The sequence below is a fragment of the Nyctereutes procyonoides genome, unplaced genomic scaffold (genome assembly GCF_905146905.1).
Source record: "Nyctereutes procyonoides isolate TBG_1078 unplaced genomic scaffold, NYPRO_anot_genome, whole genome shotgun sequence".
Lineage (NCBI taxonomy): Eukaryota > Metazoa > Chordata > Mammalia > Carnivora > Canidae > Nyctereutes > Nyctereutes procyonoides.
Window position 1 is genome coordinate 20,626,887 of NW_026575047.1, and position 12,962 is coordinate 20,639,848.

Genomic DNA, 12,962 nt, shown 5'->3' on the forward strand with positions numbered 1-12,962 from the left:
AGCTCTTGTAGTCTTTGTCCATTAACAAAACCTCAGTGTTGGGGGGCATTCCCCTTTTAAAGCATGCCTCAGTTTCCCAGGGCTGCTGTAATGAAGGACCACAGACTGGGTGGCTAAAGCAATCAGGAATTCATTGGCTTATAGTTTTGGAGGCGGGAGGTCTGAGATCCAGGGGTCAGTCTGGAGGCACATGGGGAGGAGTATAGGGAGGAGCCGTGCTTGCTCCTTCTGGGCGCTCATGGCTGTAGGCAGCCCGCGACATTCCTGAGCTCCTGGGTTCTTCCCTGCAGCCTCTGCCCTCCACCGCCACCCAGCCTTCTCTCTGTGTGTCCGCTACTCTTCCTCTCTTCTTCTTCGTTGTCGTCGTCATCTTTTCCTCCTCCTCCTCCTTCTTCTTCTTCCTTTTTAAAAAGATTTTATTTATTTATTCATGAGAGACACACAGAGAGGCAGAGACACAGGCAGAGGGAGAAGCACACTCCCTGCAGGGAGCCCGATGCAGGACTTGATCCCGTGACCCCGGGATCATGCCCTGAGCTGAAGGCAAAAGCCCAACCACTGCAACACCCAGGTGACTCTCTTCCTCTCTTCTAAGGACGCTGTCAGGAGGGCCACCCTGCTCCTTTGTGACCTCCTCCTACTGATTATATCAGCAACACTTTTCCAAATGACATTATATTCTCAGGTTCTAGGAAGGACATGGATTTGGTGGGGTGGGGGTGGGTGTGTGACACCCCAGGACAGCACCCTTACTGAGGCAGTTTCCCAGCTGTTGGCTTTGTGTCTGGAATCAGATGAAGCATATGGCCTAGGGCCAAAGCTTGCTCTTCTGTAAGCTTCTTTGTGCTTGGTTTCCTTTGGGGAATGCTGGGCAAACTGGGGACGACTTTGAGGTTTGCATGTAGAGAGGCTAAGGTCCTGTAGAGACTCCAGCAGAGACATCAAGTAACCTGTTCTATGATTCTGGTGCTCCAAGATAAGTCAGGACCTGGGGAATAGGTTGGGGTGTCAGCTGTGTATGGGGAAGTTAATGTCATGGGTGAGGACATGGCTGCCTGGGACAAGGGTACGACTTGGGAGAGGGCCAAGTCTTGGAAACTCCAGACTTTAATGGTGGCCAGAGCAAGGTGAGTCAGTAAGATAGAAACCAAGAAGTCACTGTAGAGGGTTGGAGGGGTGGGAGAGGCTCACGGACCAGGAAGTGGGTGGCAGGGTCAGATGCTGGTGAGGAGGATGGAGGACAGAAAAAAAGTTGTCCTGTGGGTTTGGGGTCCCAGGGAGCATTAAAAACCTTAGCAAGAGCTATTTTGGTGGAGAAGTAGGGGCTGTGACTAGACAGGAGAGGCTTGGGGAGTGAGTAGGAGATGAGACCCACCAATTCTGTGAAGAAGCTCAGCTGTGGAGGTGAGGCAGCTGGGGGGGCCTGGAGGTCAGGGTTTTATTTCCTTTCATTCAGGTGAGAGAGACATGAGCATAGATGTATCTCACCAGTAAGTGTCTAGTTGGCCATATAAGTCATTGAACCCATAACTTTGCTGCTCCTCTGTGCTCAGGGCAGCAGGACCTGGGCTGTGCTCTGTGGTTTCCCTCTGTCCTGAGTTTTCTGGGCTCAGCTGACCCAGGTCTGTGGTCCTGCTTCACCTTTTTCCTGGGCCTCAGGCCAACGAGGGAGAGATCTTCCTGGTTGCAAACCCCTAGATTGATTGCTTTTTCTTTCTCTTTTGCAGATGGACGAGATCAGAGGGAAAGACCGTGTGATTCTGGCCTTGGAGAAAGAACTTGGTGTACAGACTGGTCAGACCCAGAAGCTACTCCTTCAGAAGGAGGCTTTGGATGAGCAGTTGGTTCAGGTCAAGGAGGCAGAACGGTACCACAGCAGCCCAAAGAGAGAGCTCCCCCCTGGGATAGGGGACATGGCTGAGCTCATGGGTGTCCAGGTGAGGGGGACGGTGGCAGGTGCAAGCCACCCGAGCCTCATGGCTGACCACCACCTGTTATTCTTTCTATCTATTGGTCATCCTTCTGGTCACCTTGCCTGCCTGCCTCCTATCACCCTCCCTACCTTCCATCCGTCCATCTGTCCATCCCTCCCCAAACTGGCTGGCATTCACTATGTGCAAGGCCCGGTGTTAGGCCTGGGGATAAGAGGTGAGCATCTGGCTGCTTTTGCCTCCAGTGGTCTTGAGCTCAGTGGACAAGAAAGAAATGAAGACAGTGTCAGGTGTGCAGTAGGAGTGAGGAAAGGGGCCCAGTCTTGAAGTCAGAGTCCTGCAAAATGGATAGGGGCGTAGCCAGCCAGAAGGGGCTTTGGGGGCAACAGCTTGGTGCTTAACCTGCACAGTCGAGGCTGAAGCAGCATGTACTCATTCATTCATACATTCACTCATTCACCAAAGGGTTGAAAGTCTGTCGTGTATGCTCTGTTCAGACATCAGTATGAGGTGCTGGCATTTCAGTGGCCAGCAAGATTGGGCCCAGTGGGTCTTGAAGAATGTCCTAGCACATCCATGATGTGCCTTTGTAAGAGAGGCACAGTGGGCAAGGGTTCAGACATGAAGGTCCCCAGAGACTACATTTGGCTGTTGAGGAGCCATTGGAGGGTCTTGAAGTCTTGTCACTTTGAGGTGAAGTCTTCCCACAAGTCCCTGTCATGGCCTGGGGTGTCATCTATGTGGCTGAACTTCAGGGAGCCCCGTGTGGTGTCGGGCCTCCCGATGAGGAGCTCGCTGTCACGTCCTGTGGGTTCTCTGGGAGTGCATGGAGTCATTTAAGCTTCTTCAAAGCACATTTGTATCTTGCCTTTTTTTTAGGATCAACATATGGACGAGCGAGATGTGCGGCGATTCCAGCTAAAAATTGCTGAGCTGAACTCGGTGATACGGAAGCTGGAGGACAGAAATACCCTCCTGGCAGATGAGAGGAATGAACTGGTAATCAGCCGCCAAGAGGCAGATGGTGCCTTATAGGGTGTGAGGAAGCTGCCCCAGGGCTGCAAAGCCCACCTTGAGCACATAGCTAGTGTGGAGGCCTTCTGGTTTTCTTCACTTTTTTCTCATTAATTTCTGATTAAAAATCTGATACACGCTCAGTGAAGAAAGCTGCTCCTGCCCTGTGTTTCTATAGGAATTTGCCCTGAGCAAACAGGCAGAGATGTGGGGTGTGTGGAGAGGATGTTCACTGCAGTGTTGTTTATGCGAGTGACCAAAACTGACCCAAAATGAAACAAAAGCCCAATTGTTCAACATTCAAGTATTGGGCAACATAGTTATGGGCCACTTATGCAGTACAATGTGTGCCACCATTAAGAATGACAAAAAAGATCCTATTTACTTGCCATGGAAATTGGCTCGCAGTAAATTAATTAAGAAGCAGTTTACAGAGCAAAGATACATTGTCATTGTGCTGGATATGGGATGTTGCTTTACGTAGTGTGATTATGGATCATTTTTATTCTTTGCATCTCTGATAACTTCCTTTTGCATAAAACTTGATGTATTTCTAATTTTAAAGATAATGAACAGGTACTTTAGCTTAAAAAAGTAAACCTATAGTAAAAAGAGAGGTTTCTTGAATATGTGTAAATTTGCCAGATAAAGAGCTAAATGAATTTTTATGTAATGGGAGCCAGTACATAAACTTCTTGACAAACACCTCATCATATTCCTGTTGATTCTAAATTTTATTAGGAAAGTGAATGCCTCTCTCATATTTGAAAAACACAGGAGATGAACAGTGTTACTGAGTGTCACCTTTTCAGTTTTAATAGGATTAAATAAATCTATTTCCTTCAAGTATTTTTAGGGGCATATTTGTAAATGGCTTCAATCAGACTGTACATCTAATATTAGATATACACTTTACATTTAAATATTCAGTAGCTAAAAAAAAAGTCCCTCATGTGCTATATAATAGCTTACTAATAAGATTAGAAATACATGTAGCCTGCTGGAAACAATTCCGAGTACACTGAAGTATTTAAAGCAAAAATTGACCTGCTAGCCAGTGGGTCTTAAAATCTTGAATTAAGCAGGTCTTGAAATCTTGCTCTTAAAATCATGAAATAACCACTCTTAGCGGTTTGAGGTGGTTCTTACATGGTTTTAATGCTTGTACAAACATGTTCGGGTTCCTTTGCAGTTACAAACATGCCACCCAGAAGATACATTTCCATCTTTATCACCTGACCCTTTATTTTTGTGGGGTAGAGTTCCAGAAGTAGAACATATGGGTCAAAGGTCCATTTTATATTTGAATGGATGCCACCCGATTATTTTATCTTAACTTTACAGCCTGGTCACCAAAATCCGGGATCTGTGTTCAGTCCCTATGTTTGAGTCATAGTACCAGCACTTTCTGCATGCCCCCCCACCCCCAGCACAGCGCCCCGCCTCTTTGTGGTCAGTTTCTTTGTCTATGAAATGGGGATGGGGCTCCCTCCTTGGATTGTGCTGAGGGTTGAACAATCCTGGCGGGGCTTCCTGCAGTTTGTTCTAGAAGGCAAACGGGACCACAGAGCGCTCCTGCTTTGAAGCTCTCGAGGGCCAGGGGTAGAAATTAAATGATAGAGCTCTCCAGCTCCCTAGACCAGGCCCCACCATGCCCCCCCTTCCTCCGCCCATTACCCCACATTCTCTGTTCCCTCTGAGAATACTGAACAAGCTGTGTTCTTGTCCACTCTGAACCTCTGAGCATGTGGTTTCCCTGCCTGCAATGTCTGCCTGCACTTGTCTCACTGCGTTCGTACCTCTTTTACTGCCTCTGCCCTGTTCTTCCGTCTGTTGGAAGGGCACCCTGTTGTGCTATCCCTTTGACTCAGCTCCAGTCCCAAGAGGGGCTCCCTGGACACCCCACCAGTTGTCAGGACTCAGGGAGCACCTCCAGGGCTAATGCCTACCCTACTTATCTTTGTACCCCCAGCACTGAGTCTGGCACAGATGGGGGGCCAGTGCCCACTTGTCCGAAGAAGACAGTTTTCTGCTAGGTCTGCACTTGGAGAGGAATGGTGGCCAGGAGCAGCTGGGTCAGGGGACTGAGTTTCATGCCTGTGACTCCTGACCTCTGGGGGTTATGCCCAGAGGTGAAGGGAGTGCACACTACAGGACAGGGTGCCCTGAGGCAGGTCTGCGGGGCTCCCCCGCTGGGCTGTAACCTCCTCCTCTTGCCTTCCCCAGGGCCCTCTGAGCCTCAGGTAGGACACTGTGTTTGGGAGCCAGGTGTCTGTGGGATCTTTTGGGGGTTTGTACCATCCAGGAAATGTGGTCCCAATGATGGCAGCTCCAGTCCCAAGGAAGGCCCAGAATGGATGTGCGACATCAGCAGTTCACTGGGTCTGAAAACCACCGGCCTCCTGTATCTTTTTGATCACAGCTGAAACGCTCCCGTGAGACCGAGGTCCAGCTGAAGCCCCTTGTGGAGAAGAACAAGCGAATGAACAAGAAGAATGAGGATTTGCTGCAGAGTATCCAGAGGATGGAGGAGAAAATTAAGAACCTCACGAGGGAAAATGTGGAAATGGTGAGTCACAGGCCACCTGGGACCAGCCTTGTGTTCTTGTGTCCGGCTGGGGTTCTCCAGCCCCTGACCCACGGTCCACATTCTGACCCCAGCCCCTGCCTCCCCTGGAAAGCTCGTGAGGGGTCTCAGCCCATCCCCGCTGCTCCTGCTTCTCTGAGACCCACAGTGCTCTGGGCTCTGTGCCTGGAGGGAGGACGCCAGGCAGCACCCCACCCCTGGAGCTGCACCTCCACCCTGCTGGCTGCCACACCCTTGTCCTTAGACACACCCCTCATTCCCTCTGCATCTCAGTGCCCTCATCCAGAAAGTGGGCATGGAAATATCAGCATTGCGGGGTTGTCCGGAGGATGGAGTGGTGCCAGAGAAAGGCCTCGCAGAATACCTGGCTCTTGTGCAAGCTCAGGAGGTGAAAGCAATGGCCATCTTTGCATAAGGCATTTGCATTTGCTCCAACAGAGTGGTTCACCTTTGTGGTCAGCGTGGTGTCTTGTATTTGATGGTCTGTGGAAGAGGCTGAGGTTGATTGTGCAAGGCAACGTTGGTCACCCCACTTACGATGACAAGCCTGAGGCTCTGTGGGGTGTGGGGTCCTCCTCCGGGGACCCCATTGCAGGCCCTGGTGAGGGCGCGTGATTGCTGGTGGCCTGCTTGCCTGTCCAGCTTCCCTGCCCAGCCGTGTGCCTGCCCAGTCCTTTCTGTCAGCAGTGGGCACTGCTGGCCCTGCCCCGGGCTCGCTTCTGGTCCGTATTTGTCACTTCCTCCAGCCTGGGGACAGGGTGGCCATCATCCCTCCTTCCATCCCATATCCCTGAGCTCACAGCCTGTGCCCTGTGGTGAAGCTGCCGGCCAGGCATCCCTTCGATGCTCTCTCCCTCTGGCTACAGAAAGAAAAGCTGTCGGCCCAGGCATCTCTGAAGCGGCACACTTCCTTGAATGACCTCAGCCTGACCAGGGACGAGCAGGAGATCGAGTTCCTGCGGCTGCAGGTGCTGGAGCAGCAGCACGTCATTGATGACCTCTCGCTGGTACGTTCATGCTTGGCGACACCCCTGGATGTGGCGCCAAGTGACAGCGTGTCGGGAATGCGTTGAGGCTCCAGGGTGTGGCTGCTGCAGTGGGCAGGGTCTCATGGAGCTGGTCCTGGGCACCTTCTGCTTTGTTCCTCCAGAAAGCAGCCTCGACTTCATGTAAAGGACACCACGAGTGCCTGGAAGCAGTTGCCATGACTACTCTTTTTCTTGAAACTTCTCCCTGATTTGCTGTCTTTAAAAGGCAGCATCAGTTTTGAGAATGAGTCTTCTGGCCTCTGCAGAGTGGGCACAATTTGTCCCTGAGAAGTCTGGGGTCTGTTTTTGTTTTTGTTTTTAGCTTCGTGGTTGCAGACCATGGACTTGAAAGCCCGAACCTTATAATCAGATGAGAATTTGAAGAGCTGGCTAAGACTGTGTGTGTTTGTGTAAGATTAAGGGGAGATGACTGTGTCCTAGTAGGTGGAATATTCTATCCAGAGAGTTCTCCAGGCGCCAGTGAAAGGAGCTTAGACACCATAAGGGAGCATTTGTAGTAAGCTGCAGTTGGATCTCAGAAGCAAACTGTGATCTGATTGCCCAAGAGGGAATGTGGTGGTTCCATTCATGGGTCTTCCAAGAATAGAAAAGCCAGTGATCAAATTCTAGAAAAAGCTTTGACCATAATTATCAAGGTCACTTTGCTGGCCTATCTTCCTCTCTCTTTAACTCCTTACCTCCTTACTTCTACTCACTAATCCATTCTCCCTCCTATCCTTTCATCCATCTTCTTATCCACCCATACTCCTGTCTTCCCATCCTCCTTCCATCCCTTCTTCCTTTCTTGCATCTATCTGTCCATCTATCCATCTGTCCATCCATCCATCCACCTTCCCATCCTTCCCTCCTTTCTTCCATCTGTCCATCCATTCATCCATCCACTCATCTTTCTTCATTACACAAAGACTTGATACAGCATAAGATGAAAACACACCTTTGATAAAATAAAGATACAGTTCAAAGAGGAGTAATAAACCAATGAGACTAGAGGAAATAAAGATAGCTACATCCATTGAGATGAGGAGGGACAAATGGGTGGACCATATGGGCTATAACCAAGCACCAGATTTGTCTCTGGGTTTCCTGGCAGCCAAGGGGAAGAGCAGGGCTTGGTTAGAAGAGAGAGATGTCCTGCTTTTGCCTAGGGCAGAAGGTTGTCACTCCTTCTACTGCTCTGCAGACACCATTGCTACTGACAGCAGCCACCATGTGGCCACAGGCTCCTGTTTCTTTCTTGGGGCCACACTTCATAGTAGGTTCTAGCCCCACAGAGCAAAGGAGGAACCTGAAGTCAGAGAAATTAAGTGTTTCACCTGGTCTGGAGGAGGCCCATTGGGATCTGGTCTCAGCTCAGGCTGAGCTTAAAGCCACAAGCTATTTCATTCTGGGCTCTGTCATTGACAGTGCGGATATCACTAGTCGACACTGCCTAGTGCTGTGCAGCTTCCAGCCCCCAAAGTAGACAGGCTGGGGCTTTCAGGATTGGCAATTTTTTTTTTTCAAGATAGTCCCAGTCTTGTTAAGGGCTTGAGTAGACAGGGTGGCTCTGTAGCTTGCAGTTTGGGGAAATGTCTGTCACTCAAGTGCTCAGAACTTGGACTGACCCGATGTGCCAGGTAGTGTTGGTTGGTATGACATGAGGCTGGCAGCAAATGTCAATGGTTGTGTCTCCTTCTAGGAGAGGGAACGGCTGTTGCGCTCCAAAAGACATCGCGGGAAAAGTCTGAAGCCCCCCAAGGTAAGCCCACAATGGTACAGCTGCCTTGCTCTATGGCCCTGCCAGGGTCTGCAGGGCAGATGGCCCAGGAGCGGGGAACCATGAGCAATCTGTAGGAGCCCTCAAGGCAGAGGCACTCACATCTCTGCATGTCTGATGGTGAGAAAGCTGCCGTAGCGTCTCTCTAAGTGACATCAGTCATGGCCATGGACAGTGCTTGTAGTTTACTCATGGAAACCCTACTGGTGAATTCAGTATATAGGCCTCAGGGGCACTCACCAAAATTAAAAGCATAAATACTTAGACCTTTTGAAGGATTTAAAGGACACTCAGGCTTGGTTTGTAACATCATAGATTCTGTTCTGAAAAAGTCAGGAGCTCTGGGCTTTCTTGGAATAACACAGAACTGTGTTCTCTTTGGAAAATATGGTTCTGTATAGACAGTGCCCAAATGTCCTGGCAGAGAGAGCACAGCTGGACTGGGAAAATTCAGGTGCTGTGACTGGAATAAAAAGAGCAAATTGGAACAGGTGTAAAAAAAAATTAAAAAATAAAAAAGTTTGCTTTTAAACCTGTGAATATTTTTTCACTGCCACAAAGATGTGGGCCTTCTCTTCTTTCTGTTGGACTGGAAGCTCCTCCAATTTTATCTTTTGATAGAGATATTGTTGTGGAGAAAGCTTTCTCTAAGGAAAACAGCAGTGCAGATGTGCAACCACATAGCCACAGATGCAAGGCTTTCGTGGCAGTGTGGCAGTAGGGAGTGCCGGGCCTGTGGCAAACTGAGCCCCCAGCAGCAGGAGTTGTCACATGTTCCTGTTGTTTGAGAGAAGTGGGGACCCTTCTGCCTTAGTTTCCCGGGGCAGCTGTTACAAAGAACCCCGATCTAGGTGGCCTAGAACAATACAAACATATCGTCTCATAGTTTTGGAATCTGGAGATCCAAAGTCAAGGTGGTGGTGGGGCTGTGCCCCCTCTGAGACCCGGAGGGGAATCCTTCCTAGGCTCTTTTAGCTTCTGGTGATTTCCTGGCTCTCTTTAGCATTCCTTGTCTTGCAGTTGCATGACTCCAGCCTCTGCTCCTGTTGTCAGAGGCCGTTTTCCCTGTCTGCCCCATGGCTGTCGTCTTATAAGGACACCAGTCATATTGGATCAGGGGCCTACTCTGCTCCACTATGACCTCCTGTTAACTGAGTGCTAAGGGTAGGGCTTCAACATGTCTTTCTTGGGGGACCCAATTCGCCCCCAAGGCACCTTATTTTATATAAAATCAAGGATTTTATTTATTTATGATTTTATTTATTTACTAGAGAGAGAGAGAGGATGAGCAGGAGTAGGGGCAGAAGGAGAGGGAGAGCAGACTCCCCACTAAGCAGGGAGCCCCACACAGGGCTCCATCCCAGGACCCTGAGATCATGACCTGAGCCGAAGACAGACGCTTAACTGACTTGAGTCACCCAGGTGCCCCAAAATACAAGAATTTTAAATGTTGGCACGATGGTTTATAGTTCACTCTGTGGCCCAAATAAAATGTCTGTGGCCGAACTTGGACACTTGATAAGTGGTTATGTCTACCGCCTCATCTCATCCTCATGGCAACCCCAGAGGGTGGTATTGTTTGTTCCATTTGATGGCTATAGGAAGCACGTGGGCATAAAATAATAAAATATAGAAATAGCTCCAAGAGACAAAGTAAACTGATAAGGTGGAGGTTCAAAGTCAAGTCTTCACGGCCACATCAAGTTGGACGAGCTGTGTGTCTCTACGCACTGACATCAGAAACTCAGAAACGAGGGGTGCTTGGGTGGTTCGGTTGGTTAAGCATCTGGCTCTTGATTTTTCCTTGGGTTGTGATCTCAGGGTTGTGGGATCGAGCCTCACACTCAACGAGGAGTCTGCTGGAGATTCTCTCTCTCCCTCTGTGCCTCCCCATTTGCTCTCTCTTTCTAAAGTAAATACATATTTAATCGTTTTCTTTTTTTTAAGATTTTATTTATTTATTCATGAGAGACAGAGAGAAAGAGGGAGAAAGAGAGAGAGAGAGAGGCAGAGACACAGGCAGAGGGAGAAGCAGGGTCCAAGCAGGGGATCTGACATGGGACTGGATCCTGGGACTCTAGGATTAAGCCCAGGGCTGATGGTGGCACTAAACCGCTGAGCCACCCGGCTGCCCATAAAATAAATAAATACATTTTTAAAAAAGAAATTCAGAAATGGGAAGTTGCAGGACAGAACTTGTTTATTTTTAAATATTCACTTTTATTACGGAAGCAACATGACAGCACCAGGGCCTACCTGACAATTACAAGTGGAGCATCACCCACGGTGCCTCCCCACGGGGATCTGTGCCGACATTTTAATGCAACACCCCCAGTCCTTGTTCTGTCCCGTTTTTTTCTTAACAATGTAACTGCAACTGTCGAATATACTTTGCTTTCTGTTTTTTTTTCCCGGTAACGTTGTACTACAAAGCATTTATCCATGTTAGGACCCTGACATCATAAATACAAAATTTTATGGCTACATAATCCGTTGAGTGGATGGGTCATAAATTTGTTTACTGTTGCGTGTGTGGCATGTTTGCTTTTAGCTCCTGCGGCTCTAAATACTGCTGCCGTAAGTAAGTGTGTTGATGCCTATGTAGACGGCTCTTTCTGGGCCAGGTCTATGGTAATCCCTGAGTGTCGAGCGTTCCATGAAGGGACTGGACTTTCTGCTTCAGCAAATGCCACCACAGTGCCCTGCCTTTGTCCAGGAAGCTGTGTCCAGGGTCTGGATTATTCCCATGGGTAGAGTCCCCCAAGTTGGAATACGGATCACAGTGTGTGAAAGCTTTGGTGCAGACTGTGGGACCTCCCGCCCCCGTGCTGCCCGGCTGCCAGTAATGTGCATGAAAGCCCTTGTCCCCATCGGGCATGTTGATAAAGCAACAGTCTAGGAGAGCGGCTGATCGCAGTTGGGAGGTGAGGCCAACTCTGAGGTGGCATATTATGGCTCACACGCAAAACCTGGTGGAAAGATTGGAGAAGGTGGTGGGCTGCCTGGAGGCCGTGTCCAATGCCTCTGACATGCACTGTGGGTATGGAGACAGCGCTCCAAAAGCAGGAGCAGCTCCATATGTGCAAGCATTTGACTCACTCCTTGCTGGTTCTGAGGAAGCTCAGTAAAGAGACTGGGAGAAATGGGCAGGAACGTGCGGAGATGGCCCACACAGGTCTGAAGTTGGAGCAAGCTCTCTTGGTTACAGCCTCTCAGTGTCAGCAGCCGGCAGGCAATAAGCTTTCTGACTTGTTGGCACCCATCTCAGAGCAGATCCAAGAAGTGATAGCCTTCCAGAAGAACCGAGGCAGCAAGTTGTTCAATCACTGGTCAGCTGTCAGCCAAAGTATCCAGGCCCTGGGTTGGGTAGCTATGGCTCCCAAGCCTGGTCTCTATGTGAAAGAAATGAATGATGCTGCCATGTTTCACACAAACCGAGTCCTCAAGGAGTACAAAGATGTCAATAAGAAGCATGTGGATTGGGTCAAAGCTTACTTGAATATATAGACAGAGCTACAGGCTTACACTAAGGACTTCCATACCACCGGACTGGCCTGGAGCAAAACGGGGCCTTGGCACAAGAACTGAGTGGATTGCCATCCGGACCCTCTGCTGGACCAGGTCCTTCTCCTCCCTCACCAGGCCCACCTCCCCCACAAGTCCCCCCTAGTTCAGGCTCAGATGAGTCTGCTTCCTGGTCAGCACTGTTTGCTCAGATGAATCAGGGGGAAAGCATCACACATGCCCTGAAACATGTATCTGATGACATGAAGACTCACAAGAACCCCGCCATGAAGGCCCAGAGTGGTCCAGTACGAAGTGGCCCCAAACCAGGAGTCAGCCCATCCCCCAAGCCAACCACAAAGAAGGAGCCAGCTGTACTTGAACTGGAGGGGAAGAAGTGGAGGGTGGAAAATGAGGAAAATGTTTCCAACCTGGTGATTGATGACCCAGAGCTGAAACAGGTGGCTTACATATACTAATGTGTCAACACAACATTGCGCATCGAGGGCAAAATAAACTCCATTACAGTAGATAACTGTAAGAAACTCGGTCTGGTGTTTGATGACGTGGTGGGCATTGTGGAGACAATCAATAGTAGGGATGTCAAAGTTCAGGTAATGGGTAAAGTGCCAACCATTTCCATCAACAAAACAGATGGCTGCCATGTCTACCTGAGCGAGAATCCCCTGGATTGCGAGATAGTCAGTGCCAAATCTTCTGAGATGAATGTCCTCATTCCTACTGAAGGCGGTGGCTATAATGAATCCCCAGTCCCTGAGCAGTTCAAGACCCTATGGAATGGGGAGGAGTTGGTCACCACAGTGACAGAAATTGCTGGATAAGCGAAGTGCCTCTGCCTCACACCATGGGGTAAATCTGTATCAGGACGGTTCTTCTCTAGATTTCCTTTACCTTTCTGCTCTTAAACTGCTTCTCTGCTCCGAGAAGCACAGCTGCCTGCCCTCCCTGAAATATACCTGAGGCTGAGATTTGGGGCCGGAGAGCAGGTCAGCTGATCTTCTGTAGGAAGGTATGGCTTTTCCCTATCGCCCCAACCACACCGCCAGGCCGTTCTTAGGGAACGCACACCAGGACTGTGTGGTTTAGCTTTCAGCCTTTGA

General features: G+C 49.5%; 1 protein-coding gene and 1 pseudogene across 2 annotated transcripts in view; both read left to right on the forward strand.

The window, feature by feature from the left end:
* Positions 1-12,962, forward strand: part of JAKMIP1 (janus kinase and microtubule interacting protein 1) — a 112,133-nt gene that overhangs the window by 80,438 nt on the left and 18,733 nt on the right. For both annotated transcript variants that reach the window (XM_055326439.1, XM_055326438.1), the window contains 5 exons: positions 1,728-1,937; positions 2,811-2,930; positions 5,368-5,514; positions 6,399-6,539; positions 8,260-8,319. In XM_055326439.1, the coding sequence (XP_055182414.1) occupies positions 1,728-1,937; positions 2,811-2,930; positions 5,368-5,514; positions 6,399-6,539; positions 8,260-8,319 (678 nt within the window). The remainder of the gene's footprint in view (positions 1-1,727; positions 1,938-2,810; positions 2,931-5,367; positions 5,515-6,398; positions 6,540-8,259; positions 8,320-12,962) is intronic.
* Positions 11,289-12,683, forward strand: LOC129510085 (adenylyl cyclase-associated protein 1-like; annotated as a pseudogene).